General features: G+C 36.3%; 3 protein-coding genes across 8 annotated transcripts in view; 1 reads left to right on the top strand and 2 right to left on the bottom strand.

The window, feature by feature from the left end:
* Nucleotides 92–3,542, bottom strand: LOC104734698 (polygalacturonase inhibitor 1). The gene is made up of 4 exons (XM_010454329.2): nt 2,961–3,542; nt 2,434–2,884; nt 459–1,991; nt 92–366 (listed from the first exon to the last, which is right to left on the bottom strand). The coding sequence occupies exons 1-3, from the start codon at nt 3,505–3,507 to the stop codon at nt 1,928–1,930; spliced, it is 1,062 nt and encodes a 353-aa protein (XP_010452631.1). The 5' UTR covers nt 3,508–3,542; the 3' UTR covers nt 92–366; nt 459–1,927.
* Nucleotides 5,719–8,861, top strand: LOC104734697 (FT-interacting protein 1). 2 transcript variants are annotated; one of them, XM_010454328.2, is made up of 2 exons: nt 5,719–5,880; nt 6,178–8,861. In XM_010454328.2, the coding sequence occupies exon 2, from the start codon at nt 6,238–6,240 to the stop codon at nt 8,620–8,622; it is 2,385 nt and encodes a 794-aa protein (XP_010452630.1). In that variant the 5' UTR covers nt 5,719–5,880; nt 6,178–6,237; the 3' UTR covers nt 8,623–8,861. The 2 variants fall into 2 exon arrangements, with proteins under 2 accessions (XP_010452630.1, XP_010452629.1); XM_010454327.2 differs by having other exon boundaries at nt 5,720–5,971.
* Nucleotides 9,364–15,525, bottom strand: part of LOC104734696 (transcription factor TGA2.2-like) — a 7,692-nt gene continuing 1,530 nt past the window's right edge. Inside the window, exons 1-11 of one of the 5 annotated variants that reach the window (XM_010454323.2) lie at nt 15,221–15,509; nt 14,966–15,090; nt 14,492–14,583; nt 14,162–14,287; nt 13,970–14,035; nt 13,820–13,879; nt 13,638–13,715; nt 13,462–13,540; nt 13,088–13,362; nt 11,596–11,850; nt 9,364–9,707 (exon numbers count right to left, since the gene is read on the bottom strand). In XM_010454323.2, coding sequence (XP_010452625.1) covers nt 9,555–9,707; nt 11,596–11,850; nt 13,088–13,362; nt 13,462–13,540; nt 13,638–13,715; nt 13,820–13,879; nt 13,970–14,035; nt 14,162–14,287; nt 14,492–14,583; nt 14,966–15,090; nt 15,221–15,300 — 1,389 coding nt within the window. In that variant the 5' untranslated portion in view covers nt 15,301–15,509 and the 3' untranslated portion in view covers nt 9,364–9,554. Of the gene's footprint in view, nt 9,708–11,595; nt 11,851–13,087; nt 13,363–13,461; nt 13,541–13,637; nt 13,716–13,819; nt 13,880–13,969; nt 14,036–14,161; nt 14,288–14,491; nt 14,584–14,965; nt 15,091–15,220; nt 15,510–15,525 lie in introns of those variants that run through there. The other 4 variants (XM_010454324.2, XM_010454322.2, XM_010454325.2 and 1 more) reach the window with 4 other exon arrangements.

The raw sequence follows: 15,525 nt of genomic DNA, 5'->3' as shown, positions 1-15,525 counted from the left end.
TTACTATAATAATTTCTAAAATTTTAGTTAGATTATAGAATAACATTGAAAATTAGATATTAAAATTCAAATTATTTAGATTTATTCTAACAGATGTGTCTAAATTTCTTTCAGAAAAAAAAAAAAAAGCATTTCTCCCTGCTGCATCCAGAAGACGTTCTCACAAAGACAGCGTTAGGATGTCTCCTTCTCCAACGTTGTAATGTGCAAGTGACTTGTTGCCTTTTAAAACCCCGGCTTTCCCACTCAACTCCAGTTTGTTTGCTATTTTCACCTTCAAACTCGCCACGTTTTCCGACAAGGACTGAACTGTGATCTCAATGAATTGCCCATCATTGGTACAGAAACCTTGATGGTAGAGGAACCCTGAAAATGTATGATTGCTAGTTAGATTCAACAAGTCTTACAAAAGAAAAAGAAAACAAAGACGGTAAGAGTCAGTAGGAAGAACACATTACCGGATGTTGAGCAAGAAACTGGTCTTCTGGAACAAGAGTTGACTCGTCAAACGTTTGTTTCTTTGGCTCTGTATCCTCAGATCTCAGTGGAGGCTGCATGTATGGCGGTGGGTTCTTCAGAATTGATATGTATCCAGGTCTTCGTTGTCGCCAGTCGGTGTACCCAACTTTAACAAAGTATTCAAAAGCATGCAAATCAACTATAGCCATCTCAGGTCCTTCCTCCTTCTCCCTTTCAAGCACTTTACCAAGAAGATTGAAGAAACCCTCAAGAACGGTCTCCGTACTAGCTCCCTTCTCCTTCAGTTTTTCGATACACAATAACACTCTCTTGTAACCAAGAACAAGCTGAGAGTAAAAACCGTGTCTGGTATCAGTTGATAGCATAAACCTAAACAGAGGCTCAAGCTCAGGTTTCATAAACACACTCTTCATTAACTCCTGCCCAAAACACATCCCAAAAACAGACACAAACTGGGCAGTAAGCTTAATAATATCAAGCTCCTGGCGCGTGATACCTTGATCAGGAAGTAATGGGAAACTGATAGGTTCTGCATCCTCAGTTTGAGGTCTTAACATCAAAGGCGCGATTCCTGCTGGATCAGAAATATCAGGTTGGATATCATGCGTTACCATTGGAGGCTGATCCAAGTCATTTTACTCCATGTTAACAAAATACTCAAAAGCTTGCAAATCGATCATAGCCATCTCAACTCCGTGTTCATCCTCCTCCTTTCCAAGCACTTGACGAAGAAGATTGAAAAAGCCATCAACAAGAATGGTTGCCGTTCTAGTACCCTTCTTCTTCACCTTTTGGGAACGCAACAGGACTTTGGAATATCCAAGAGCAAGCTGGCCGTAGAAAAAGTGTTTGCTATCAGTCATTGACTTCTTCAGGAAGACAAAGTGAGGCTCAAGCTCAGGTTTCTTCAAAACACTCTTCTCCAATTCCAGCAGAAAATAAAAACCATAGACAGCCTTAAACTGAGCAGTGAGCTTAATAATATCAACCTCCTTGCGCGTGATCCCCACAGGAAGGAATGCGAACCTGGTAGGTATTGGAGGACCAAGAACAGAGCGTATTACTGCATCTTCATTCTGACTAAGCTTTTGCTGGTGACAAGGATCTGAGCTCCTCTCGACCATATTTCTGCTTTCTGAACTGTTTTGCCCCAATTGCAACTCATTATGCCCCGAAATTGACATGATTAGTGAACGGCTTCGAGATCTGAAGCTTGGAAATCTGTTTTGATTTTGATAGATTTCTCTTAAACCTCTTTTTCGTAGTTATCGATCCTCTCTTCGTTATCTTCTTTTCTATGATACAAACTTCTTGAATAAGCAACCCTATTTATAGACTTAAGATTCTAACACACAAATGGTAAATTGCTAATTACTACTTTCCATTTTTCTTTCTTATTTTCCTTCTCTTCATGTTTTCTTTTGCTAGATCTTTTAGTTGCTTAATATCAATCTTGTACCTTAATTTGTCTTCTTTGGTAGAGTTTTCTTTTTCTTGCAATGTTCAAGAGCCTGCATCCACAAGCCACGTTATCATCACAAAATCGATTACGAGAATGCAATTCAGTAAATTAGAGAACGACGAGATTGAGAAATTTGAGAATTTGGAAGAATAAGACAATTAGGGTTTTGTCCCAAAAAAAAAAAAAGGATTTAAACCTATATGTTTAACTTTTCAAATTGGGTATAAAACCAAACCGAATCGAAAAACCATACCAAATCGTAACGCAAAGATTCGGTTTATATCCTTTATTCCTCTGTTTTTCCGATTCATCAATCAAATCAAACACTTTGAAAATGTGCTATGAGTTCATCAAATTCGAGTTTTGGTTCGTTGTTTTATTAATCAATCAAGTTTGGCTGATGTTTTATTAATCAATCCGAATCAAAAAGATACAGATGTCTATAGACATTTGGATTCTTTGGAAAAGTAGAATAGCAGTGTTTGACTTACAAGTTACAACTATCAAGAGGTGCGCCACACAAACACTTATTGTGGACATAGGAATAAGAATCAAACGTCTGAAGTTTCCCTCCATTGGGTATGTGTCCACACAGTTTGTTGTAGCTAACATTGAAGAACTGCAGAGGAGTCTCAGTCCACTGAACCGGAATATTCCCTGTGATACCATTGTGGTTCAAGTCCAATACACCAAGTGTCTTAGGTAACTCAACCTTTGAGATATCGAACTGGAACATGTTTCTTGATAAATCAATGGACCATGTCGTTTTGTTGGCTCCAAAGAACATCGAAGCATCACCTTCGAGCTTGTTCCGGGATAAATCGATCCGGTTAAAGTCTAGGTTGCCTAGTGATTTGGGTATTGGACCGGAGAGCTGATTGTGTGATAGGCGAAGGTCAGGGACAGTTCCTGGAAACGACCCAAATGACTCTGGTATCGAACCTACAACAAAGAGATCGATCATTAAACGAGAAACTCGATGATATGAATAAGGAGAAGACTGAAGAGAGTTCTTTACCTGTAAGCTTGTTCCTGCTAAGTTCAAGGGCCATGATTTTAGGTAACGTGGAGAGAGAGCTAGGTATGGAACCAGAGAGATCATTGAAGGAAAGTTCCAAGAACTCAAGATTCTTGAGCTGGCTTATAAAATCAGGGATTGGACCTGTCAGATTCGTCCAGCTGAGCCTGAGGTACCTGAGTTTCTTGAGTTTAGCGATGGTGGGTTGGATTTGACCGGTGAGGTTGGAGAGTTTGCGGAAGACAAGGGTCTCAAGATAGGGTAAATCACCGACTTCAGGCGGGATCTGACCGGAGATCTGGCCGGAAAATATGGTGAGAGCGGTGACGCGGTGGTTAACGGTAGCGTCGCCGCACTCAAGGCAGTACCATGAGCAACAGTCGGTTTCGGGATGCCACGAAGCCAGGTGGTAAGGGTTGTTTAGGGATTTCTTGATCTTGAGGAGGGTATTTTTGTCATCTTTGTTACAGAGATCTTTAGAGAAAGAGATCGTGAGGAATGTGAACAAGATGAAGAGAGAGGAAACTACTGTCGCTTTCTTATCCATAGGTGTTTGGTATCGGTTTGGAGTTTTGATGGAAAGTGTAATGATATATATATATACATACATACATACAGATGTAGTGAGCGACATAAGACTTAGAGAGACGGATTCGATTTGATCACTGATTACACATGGACCGTAATAATAGCCAATACATATATGGTCAATATGTCGGCGTTGAATATGTCTGGATAATGCAATAACACGTTATAATTATATTTAGGCTATAACTGGTGGAAGTGTGAAGCTTATGACAATGCCTTGGACCATCTAATACAAATTCATCCAACTTCAATATGAGTTGATCTGTCGAACAAATACAGATAGAAATTTTAGACTTTCAAATATTAATAAGAAAATTTGGGTTAGAGTTTATGGTCATATTCAAACGGCGATATCGAATCTGACCGTTGGAAGAGATTTATCATAAACGGCTCTCTTTTCCGGGAAATGTGTCATCGAAGAAGCGCTTAAGAGTGGGCTTAACGTATAAGAGGTCCAATTACTTTAGACTGGGCATTATGGGAAGCCCTAAACATGTTCCGTACACCAATGAATCACACATAGTGTATACAAAATTGACAATGAACATATCTATAATAAGATAACATGATTCCATTTTCATAAATATTCTTTCTACTTTGATAAATCGTATAATTGGGAACCAAATAAAATCGAGAAAATTGGATTTTATATGACAAGTCTACAAGTAGCGATAAGTCTATCAAGTTGATGAATTTGATGGTAGGGGAAAATTTTCGACATAAACTAACACAATAATAATATAGTCATCATTACTAAAGCATTTTTTAGACGGCCAAAGTAGTACCACTAAAGTTGGATCCTTTACAACTTGATAACTTGTTGTTCGTAGAGATTAAATTAACTGGCCTTCCTAAAAAAAAAAAAAGCCATTTCATTTTATTTATAACCTTTGTCGATAAAGAACAAATGCAACTTTATGTCCAAAAAGGTTTCTAGTTAGTATAGAACTTATCTTTTGTTACATGGTTTTCAAGAAAATTGAACAAAATCCTCATGAGGGACCGAAATGTCAAATTTTTATGGCTAATTTCTGAGCGGATATAAATCATAAATATGCTAATCTAATGGAGCGGGTTACGGAGAAAGAAAAAAAGACAGAAGTATGCTATGTACAAATTTCTTTGTGACAAATTGTTGTATTTTCTTTGTGACAAATCTATAATACTACTATTTTTAGGAAATAGTTTTATGTGCTATAGTGCGGGCATTAGAATTTAAAAAAAGACGGGATAATAAGGTAATGATGTTACTCAATCAAATAATAATCACTGCTTAGCCTTCCCTTTTGCTTTTTATTAAAAAAGAGTTGCAGACTCGAAAAAGCTAATTTTTAGATGCTTATTCCAATCAGACAGAAAGTCACACTAAAGATATATATGCTCACAGGGAAAAGTTTGTGTTGTAAATGTTTTCTAATCTTATTATTAATCATCACTTAGGCACTAAAGATATACTCTCTCTATCTCGTAAAATTGATGTTTTGGAATATTTTTTTGTCCCACAAACATTGATGTTTTGTAAACTTTAAGAAATAATCATTAAAAATATTTAAAATTTTGAATTGTTATTGGTTTAAAATTAAATAATATCTCTTTAATAAAAATATATATATATTTAAACTCAGTAATCATTGTTTTCTTAAAATGTGTAAAAACTTCTAAACATCATTCTTTCTGAGACAGAGAGAGTATTACCTACCATTAGAAAAATCTGCAAATTCTTAAAATTTTACGTTTACTTAGTTTCATAATTTTATCTTTATTTGCACAATCAAATCAATATACATACAAGTAAACATAAGGGTACACCAGATTTTTCCAAACATACTTCAAAAATGTTAAAACGAAAATTTATATGCTTTCTTCATTATTTTCATGAGTGGAGACAAACATTTATATATGTTTTATGTTTTTATGGATGGACTTTTTAATATGAATGTTTTGATTAGAGCATAGAGTGTGAAAGAATCTACTCTTTTTACCTTCTGTCACTGCGGCAAAACTTTCTTGATAATACATAAAGATTAAAAGACCAACAAAAGAATCTGCTTCGCTATAAAAGAGAAGAATCAGCTTCCCTCTAAAAGAAGAAGAAGAAAAAAAAAACAGAGAGAATAAGAGTAATTTATTTTTTTCGTTTTTGCTTTTTTCATTTGATTCCTCTCTTTTTTTTTTGTGTATGTGTATAGAATTGTTTCTCATTCGTTCTCTCTCTCCCAAAACTTGATTATGCAATACTACTCTTGACTTCTTCTTAATTTTTTCTCCATTTCTTTGGTGCAGCAAAACAGAGAACTTCATTCAAAGAAACTTCTTCAATATCTATCTCAAGGTGCTACTAACTACAAAGCATCTTTGTTTTGTACGTTAGTATATATGTACATATTGTTCTTGAAATATTTAAGTAGCTCTGTTTAAATCAGGTGAGAATCTTATCATCATCTTGCTTGAGACTGAAATAAAATTACTTAATACTAATACTAAGTTACTAACTATTGAGGTCTTAAATCAGTTCTAAGGAGATACATTAGTTTCTTTACATCCAAGAAACTGGTTTTGTCTTTCTTCTGCAACTCTGCAATTCTCAGGCTCTTCCCTGCAATTTTATGTTTCTGTTTTTGTGTGTCAGGTGCAGAACTGTAACGTTTAGAGAAACAAGTAAAAGGAGAACCTTTTGGTTCAAGTAACCATGGCAGCGAAAGATGGAGCTAAGAGCCAAGAAGACTATAAGCTTAAAGACATGAAACCAGAGCTTGGGGAGAGATGGCCACATGGAGGACAGCGTGGAGGAACTGGATGGATTGGTAGTGAACGAGCTGCAAGCACATACGACCTTGTTGAGCAAATGTTTTATCTCTATGTTCGTGTCGTCAAAGCCAAGGATCTTCCTCCTAACCCTGTCACGAGCAACTGTGATCCTTATGTCGAAGTGAAAATCGGAAACTACAAAGGAAAGACTAAACATTTCGAGAAAAGAACAAACCCTGAGTGGAATCAAGTTTTCGCCTTTTCAAAAGACAAGGTCCAATCCTCAACAGTCGAAGTATTTGTGCGTGATAAGGAGATGGTTACAAGAGATGAATACATTGGGAAGGTTGTGTTTGATATGCGTGAGGTTCCTACAAGAGTTCCTCCTGATAGTCCACTTGCACCACAGTGGTACAGATTAGAAGATAGGCGAGGTGAGAGTAAGAAGAGAGGAGAGGTTATGGTAGCGGTTTGGCTTGGGACGCAAGCTGATGAAGCGTTTCCTGATGCTTGGCACTCGGATGCTTCTTCGGTTCAAGGAGAAGGTGTCCAAAGCGTGAGGTCTAAGGTCTATGTATCCCCAAAACTGTGGTATTTGCGGGTTAATGTCATTGAAGCGCAAGATGTTGAGCCTAGCGACAGGAGCCAACCGCCTCAAGCTTTCGTTAAAGTTCAGGTTGGGAATCAGATTCTGAAAACAAAGTTATGTCCTAACAAGACTACGAGTCCGATGTGGAACGAAGATCTTGTATTTGTAGCTGCAGAGCCGTTTGAAGAACAGTTCTTCTTGACGGTAGAAAACAAAGTGACATCAGCCAAAGATGAAGTCATGGGGAGACTGATCTCACCTTTGAACGTGTTTGAGAAAAGACTAGACCACAGAGCTGTTCATTCCAAATGGTACAACCTCGAAAAGTTCGGTTTTGGGGCATTGGAAGGAGACAAGAGACACGAGCTCAAGTTCTCAAGCCGAATCCACCTACGAGTTTGCCTTGAAGGCGGTTACCATGTAATGGACGAATCAACTCTGTACATCAGTGACGTAAAGCCTACGGCAAGGCAACTGTGGAAGCAACCTATTGGCATCCTTGAAGTAGGAATCTTGAGTGCTCAAGGGCTTTCTCCCATGAAAACAAAAGACGGTAAAGCCACAACAGATCCGTATTGTGTTGCCAAGTACGGACAAAAATGGGTGAGAACAAGAACCATCATTGAGAGCTATAACCCTAAATGGAATGAGCAATACACATGGGAAGTACATGATCCTTGTACAGTCATCACACTTGGAGTTTTCGATAACTGTCACCTTGGAGGGAGCGAGAAGTCAAACAATGGAGCCAAAGTGGATGCCAGAATCGGAAAGGTAAGGATCCGATTATCAACTCTAGAAGCAGATAGAATCTACACTCACTCCTACCCTCTTCTTGTTCTGCAAACAAAAGGGTTAAAGAAAATGGGAGAAGTCCAACTAGCTGTGAGATTCACTTGTCTATCTTTGGCTCACATGATCTATCTTTATGGACATCCTCTGCTTCCAAAGATGCATTATCTCCATCCATTCACTGTGAACCAACTAGACAGTCTTAGATACCAAGCGATGAGCATTGTTGCAGCGCGGTTATCTCGAGCAGAACCTCCTTTAAGGAAAGAGATCGTAGAGTACATGCTCGATGTTGATTCACACATGTGGAGTATGAGGAGGAGCAAAGCTAACTTCTTCAGGATAGTCTCTGTGTTTTCAGGCTTGATTGCTATGAGCAAATGGCTAGGAGAGGTCTGCTACTGGAAGAATCCGTTGACAACGATACTGTTCCACGTTCTCTTCTTTATACTGATTTGTTATCCGGAGCTGATACTCCCAACTACGTTCCTCTACATGTTCTTGATAGGACTTTGGAGTTTTCGGTTCAGGCCACGTCATCCTCCTCATATGGACACAAAGCTCTCTTGGGCAGAAGCGGCTAGCCCCGATGAGCTGGACGAGGAATTCGATACTTTTCCCACTTCAAAGGGACAAGATGTTGTAAAGATGAGGTATGATAGGTTAAGAAGCGTTGCTGGTCGGATCCAGATGGTTATTGGAGACATTGCAACGCAAGGGGAGAGGTTTCAAGCACTGTTGAGTTGGAGAGATCCGCGTGCGACTTGCTTGTTTGTGATATTTTGTCTTTTCGCCGCAATGATCTTGTACGTGACGCCATTCAAGATCGTAGCTCTCGTGGCGGGGATGTTCTGGATGAGGCATCCCAAGTTCAGAAGCAAGATGCCTTCTGCTCCAAGTAATTTCTTCAGGAAATTACCTTCGAAAGCAGATTGTATGCTTTGAATCGGTACAAACTTCTTTGTGGCTTCAGGTCTTCTCTGTTCGTGTAAGTTGTGTGTGTGAGTTTTTTTTTGTTTTTGTTTTTCGTGTTTGTGCGGCTTCTCTGTTTTATTATTTTGCTCCTCATTCGTATCGTACTGTGTTGTTGGGTTTTCGACTAAAACCCTAAAAGTAATGGGCTTAGTTATTATGGGCTATTTGTAATCTTTTTGCAATTTCAATAAATTAACAGTTAGAAACTACTTTTTCCAAAATAACTTGTTTTTTTCTCTTTTAAAAAACAGAAACTGGCAGCTATATCAATCTCGTTTTTTGTGATGTAAAATAAATTCTGGTATTCGTTTGACCATAGTGTAATAATAATAATAATAAAAACAAATTATTAAGTGAGAAAAAGACTGGAAAACACTGGTGTGGTGACAGCAAAGAAATGAAAAAGTGAAGAAGAAAGGAGAGGGGTGGCGTTGAGCCCAAAGCAAAACGTTACTGATCCCAAGTCCCTGATGGTATCCTAAAACACTCACCATTTGTCACCTTCCTCACTGGTCAATGCTTTAATTTGACCTAACAAGTTACAACTTACAAGTCCCTCTCTCTTGCATGCAGTTGCAATTTTTGCCAGCATTCTCTTTTCTTTCAATTCTCTTTCATATTCTTGGTATCTATATGTCCTTGTGTTCGAAACTGAAGATCAAAGTTTTTTGTTTTTTTTTTTTTCCACTTGCGCAAGGAAGACTTAAAAGGTATGGAAATAGTTGTCTATCATCTTTATCAAAATCATATAACAAAAAGAAGCCAAGCAATTTTAATTTTCCCTAGTTGTACTGTATTTGAGTAGAGAGACAATATATATATAGAGAGGTCAAGCTGGCTAACTAATCAACCTATTCTCTTGTGTTTCTTTTGGTTTCCTTCATCATCAGTTTGTTTTAGTATCATCCGTCTTGTCGAGGACGGGCTAGCCAGAGAGAACTTAGAGCTTGGAGACGGTGAAAGTACTCAGCAACTGCTAGAAGACACCGTGCTTCTTGACGTGTCGTCAACAATTGGTTCAGCCTATGGATCGTTTGGTGCCTCAAATTGTCCGCCTGTAAGTTTTTTTAATGTATTAGTCCAAAAACTAAATAAGTAAAGTGAAAATGAAGAAATAGAAGCAGATCAAAATATGGACAGAGTAGTGTTCATGTTATTGACTAAGACAATTAATGAAACTGGACAGTAACTAAATAATAGTCTCATAATTCAGAGTGTAAAAGATTATTATCTATAGGAAAAAAAAAAGATAAAAGACCAAGCATGCATTATAATGGAATTAATTATCCATAAATTAACATTATGTATTATGTATAAATTATATTGTTGATTGACGACTAATGCATGCCGATTATTCAACATGTTGATCGAGCAAACAAAAAAATCAAAGCTTTGTTACTACACACTAATAAGAACACGACACCAAAATTGTCAAAAAGGTGTAACCATGAATTCCATACTCTCGGTCCCACGCCATGCTTTCATGATACTTTTGATCACTAATTAATTATAATCTTAACCTATATCATTAATGAAATTAAGTACAGACAACAACAAAAAAAAAAAAAAATTGTGGAACCAAATGTAAGTAAAGGGAATAATTATTCTCAAATCTCAAGAAAGTGTTTTGAGAGGATGGGAACGGGATACTCGGGCAGTTACGTCCATGATATCATGCAACGATATGGGCTCCAAGCAATCCTTGTTTCCATTTTGATGTGATATATATATATATATATATATATATAATAGTATTTGCATTTGGACTGCATATATGTGAATATATACAATCATGGTGGCAATTGTCACGTGCGTTTAGAGAAGTTTGAAACCCCATCATCCCTTTTTTAGTAAACTAACCCCATATTTACTGCCTCTTTTAAAGTTGGACCTTTCTCTTTTTGTTTTGATTTTTAGAAATTCAAATAATATATAGATGAAAGGTCGTATATCGTGTATCTAAACACGAAGACCAATTTTATTTTAATTGAAAAAAACACGAGAAAAATACAGAAAGATGCCGATTTTTATTGTATTAGCCTATAGGTTGATACATTAATACACAAGCATATATATAATTTCTTGCATAAACCTGCCCGTTCTAAATTGGTAAATAATTGGGAAAATAAATATAGTATTACTAAGACCATGATTAATGGCGTTGCTTTCTCCCCAATTCTTTTAATAAAAACAAATAAAAAAATATAAATAGGGGAGAGAAAGTAAAGAATCGTTGCTGCAGTTACTGGCGGAAGAAACGATTCTCAGTGTTTTTTAACACATGTCAATCACTTATTAGTCATATATTAAAATATTAAGTTTTTTTTTCTTTGAATAACGGTGACACCTTCTCACCACTAAAGATGCTCTAATAAACTTAGTCTTCTAACAAAAGCAACCCGACCAAGTTTATATAAGACAAGATAAGTGTTTGTTAGAGACCTACTTGCATAATGTCGGAATCAAGAGTTTAAATACTTTTCATTTCATATATATATGGTAATGCGTAAATAATAAGTTTTCAAATTAGTGATTTTAACAGCCTCTTATAATCCATACAAAAATCAACCACTATTTTTTTATTACTATACTTATACACTATTACGAATGTCGTCTAACTAATAATAGCCGACGTTACCTACATATATATATATATATATATATAAGTTGTATGCAAACATACACATACATACAAAACATCTATATAAATTTAGATAGCGTGTTATACCAACCATATATATATATATATGTATATTATAAATATATGATAGTTTAGTTGTGTTTAATAAGGAGTAGTTCAAAGAATCAAAATATGTATTCCTAGTTCGATTAGGACCACATCCGATCCCCTATAGGGGTCCACTTTTATATAATTTCCGTATATCCGAGATATAAAAAAAAAAATCCCTAGGTATTATAATAGCTTTAAGAAATAGATGGTACCTGGAGAACGAAGCTCTCAAGAGCAGAGAGCTTGTTGAGAGCTAAGGACATGTGTGACATGAAATTGGATAGATGAGGAGGAAGTGGTGCGGATGCAGGCGGGAGAGAGTCGGAGACAATACTATCGGAAAGCGATTGATTCAATGCCTCGAGGCCTTGCGAGAGAGCCTCCTCGGCCTCTTGTGTGGACTGTTGCAGCCCGCAAATCCCAACTATTTGTTGCTCCGTCAATGGTTCTATTTGGTTCACAATCACCTGCATGGCGGAATGCGGCTCAAAATTAACACATATACAAGTTGAATACTTTAGAGAACTAGCTAGCAATGGTCTTAATCGATGCATAAAGAACGTTGAATGCATTAAATGTGTAGTGTACTATGCACAAGTTACTAGCTACACCCAAAATCTCTTCTTTCCTTTTTGTTTTCACTAAAATGGATATAAGATTGAGACATTGCCAAAGGTCTTGTCAGGTTTGCACACCATCCATACATCAATTTATATATATCGTAGTTTATACACATATTAATTATGATAAATCATAGGTCAAAAAGGCTTTACGGAATTATTTTACAAAAATTATAATAGGATAATTATCCAACGTACGTATGAGCTTGCTAAAAAGGTTAAACGACAAGATTTATTTATTTTCTTTTAATATACTTATTATACTATGGCATTCTCTGTTAAAGTTCATGGAGGTCTATGTTTCTCTCTCTCCCTCTCCCCCTATGGACCATGCATGAATCGAAAAAAACAGACAGGTACTTTCTTTTACATTATGCCAAAACCTAACCATTTCTAGAAATACTTCGCTATCATATCACACACAATTGCATGCATTCTTTATTTGTTTTTAACATTAATTTTACGTGTACCTTTATTATTATCTTAAGACATACACGTATATAGGTCGGTTTTATACATCTATAGTTCACCCCATGCGATGTTATGTATACATTACTATATATACCTCGTCCAACAATATCACTATATAGAGTCTGTCTTATCTATTATTACTAGCTACACCGTACCCTCTTTATGAAAATCAAAGACGAATTTTTTATAAGAACGAGAAAATTATTTTTAGTAACTGAATAAAGTTTTTAGTACTATATTCTATGCACATGTACGATCATAATAATAAAACGAACGTCACAGTTTTCAGTCATTATTATTTTATCTTTTGCAAGTTATCCACAGAAATTGATGTTAATCAATTCTATTCTGGATTATTTTAGCTTGTATGGTAGAATTTAATATGGTTAATTATAGTAAAATTCCAAAAAAATTAGGATTATTTATTCATCCATATTGATTAGTCTACAATATCATCATGACTAATTTAAGTACCACATCTTATCTTAATTTTGTGTGGGATGTGGCTCGAATAGAATAAGTAAAAAAATCCATCCGAAAACAGACTCACCAACATATACAATATTCATTTATATTATATGGTTCTAAGAAAAGACGTGATCATGTAACGTACCTTAATGATCTCCGATGGACGAAAACCACCCATCCACAAGAAGCAACGCTCAGCTGGAGTTTTCCAGGCTCCAGAGATGAGGTGGAAGACATCAGTCTTAGCGACCATGGCTTTGAGGTTGATCAAATGGTCATAATGAGCTAAACAAGCGTCCACAAACATCCTAAGCTCGTTCTCGGCCAAGTGCTCTTGTGTCGCCACCCTCAGTTCGGTTAACAGCCTCTGTTGCTCCTCCAGCCACCTTGCATATTCCATATCGAACACCGCTGCTTCTGCTTCACATTGCATTTACTCAATATCTATTTTTTTTTGGGGGTTCGAAATTTACAGTTTTTGAGTCATCATCACATGTATATAGGAAACTATTAACGTACCGGAGCTGACGTTGCCAGGGCCAATTGGTAGTCCACCTTGATGTTGATCTCCTATAAGAGACCCTCCAAAGAATACGCCCTAACCATCGGAAATCAAATTGGTACATTTTAGACTTTAGGTGTGCATGAAGTATATATATACTATAATACATGAAAAGACAGGTCAAAATATTTACTTGGGATCTGGCCCGTTGAATCTCTTGTTCTAGTTGGGTCAGTTTGATCCTACATGACTCGAGTTGCTGAACGTAAGCCTGGCATAATTTACCAAAGTAAATAACGTTATAAAAAATTTGGATATAAAACTATATATATATATATATTTGCAACTTACATATTGAAATATATAAATGCTGACCTTTTTACGTAATCTACTTTTTCTTGCTGCTTCTCTGTTTTGTGCTAGTCTTCTCAATGTCTGTTGAGAAATTAAATTAATAAAAAAAATATGAAACACCAAAAAGTAAAAACAAAAAAATCTTATCTTTGCAGTTGTATGAACACTCACTTTAGGGTCTGACGATTTCGGTATGTCATGGTCCGATGAGGCAGGACCCTTGCGGTTCCCTTCCTTCTGCCATAACATTTCGAAATGATACATTAACATATTAAAAACTACAACAAGTCTAAAACTATATTCGTTTTCTAGTTTGACAAAGCAATTAATTAAAATATTTTTAAAATATTAATAGATAGAGACCTTGATGGATTTAGAAGCTTGAGGAGGTTGAAACTGAGAATGATTGGTCAAGTCCATGGACGGCTCAAAAGATGGTCGAAGCGAACCACTAGGTTGAGCAGCCGGAACTAATCTTGCATTATCGGTCTTACCAAACACAACATATAAAAAAAAAAAGACGAAAACAATCAAATCATCACTACTAATTAGAAAAATGAGAAACGTATAATAATTGGTCTGACTTGATATTATATGAAACAGCTAGTAGTTGCGCTGACATTATATTAAATTAGAAACAGAAACCAACTAAAATAGGCATATATATAGAAATATTATAAAGTAAATTATTACATTGGGTGTAGAAGAAGGAGGTGGCTCTATGTGCATCGGCTGAGATGGGAAGATGTTGAGCGTCGATGTTGGAGGTCTCATCGCCAAATTCTCTGCCATAATTAAAGATTCATATATAGATGAGTCGTCATGGGATGTTTTGGAAGTGGTCTGGTTATAACAAGTTATAAACATGTGAGTGGACTAGTTCTAATTAGAAAACAAGAAAGAGAAAAGGGTTTTTAAAGAAGAAGAGAGTTTAGAAGTGTAAGGAAGATTTGATGTCTGAAAAGAGAAAAAGATAGAGAGGATCTGGTCAAAGCTGAAAGTAGAGTACTGATGGCAGAAGAAAGATTGAAATCTGTTGGGCATGCTTTTGCTGTGACTCTCTCTTTCTCTCTTTCTCTCTCTCTAGAAGGGAATCTTCCTTATCTGCTGAAACCAAAAAACCAAACCCCTATTCCCAAAAAAAGAAAGAAGAGAGAGAGTGCATACGAGCTGTGTGATGATGATGAGATAAAGGAGAAGAAGCAGTTGTTGAAGGATCATGATGTCCTTGTCCATCAAGATAGAGGAAGAGTGATGGGTCTATCTCTCCAATATCATACCCATCTTTGTTCCTGCTCATCATACATATGTACACACATAAAAAAAAAAAAAACTTAGTGGGATCATGAAATTATCAATTCAAAAAGTTTTTATACGACTTATAAAGTCTCATCAAGATACACATAATAAAAATATATTTACATGAAGTTTCCATGGGAAGCTGAGGACGTGGCAGATGCTGATGATAAGTGTTGATGATGATTCTGGTGATGACCTTGCATTTGATGATGATTATATTGATGTTTGAGCGTGTGATAGTAACAGCAGAAGATGATGATGATGATGAAGAGAGATGATAGATTTGATCTTCGTATGTTCTCTTATGTTGGTCTTCTTCTCTCCTGGATGGCAAGCTTGATGATGACGGTTGTTTTGATCACTAGATGATGATGATGATATCTATTAACTTAGTAGTTCTTGAATATTATTATCTTTTCTTTCTCTAT

This window comes from Camelina sativa, chromosome 13, assembly GCF_000633955.1.
Source record: "Camelina sativa cultivar DH55 chromosome 13, Cs, whole genome shotgun sequence".
Lineage (NCBI taxonomy): Eukaryota > Viridiplantae > Streptophyta > Magnoliopsida > Brassicales > Brassicaceae > Camelina > Camelina sativa.
The sequence above is the reverse complement of the archived record's forward strand: the minus strand, read 5'-3'. Positions and strand labels throughout refer to the sequence as shown.

Coding starts and splice junctions, on each gene's coding strand:
- LOC104734698 (XM_010454329.2), bottom strand. CDS start 3,507: ATGGATAAGAAAGCGACAGTAGTTTCCTCTCTCTTCATCTTGTTCACA. Junction 2,885..2,960: donor TAGCAGGAACAAGCTTACAG/GTAAAGAACTCT, acceptor TCTTTGTTGTAG/GTTCGATACCAGAGTCATTT. Junction 1,992..2,433: donor CCTCTTGATAGTTGTAACTT/GTAAGTCAAACA, acceptor TTGTGGATGCAG/GCTCTTGAACATTGCAAGAA.
- LOC104734697 (XM_010454328.2), top strand. CDS start 6,238: ATGGCAGCGAAAGATGGAGCTAAGAGCCAAGAAGACTATAAGCTTAAA.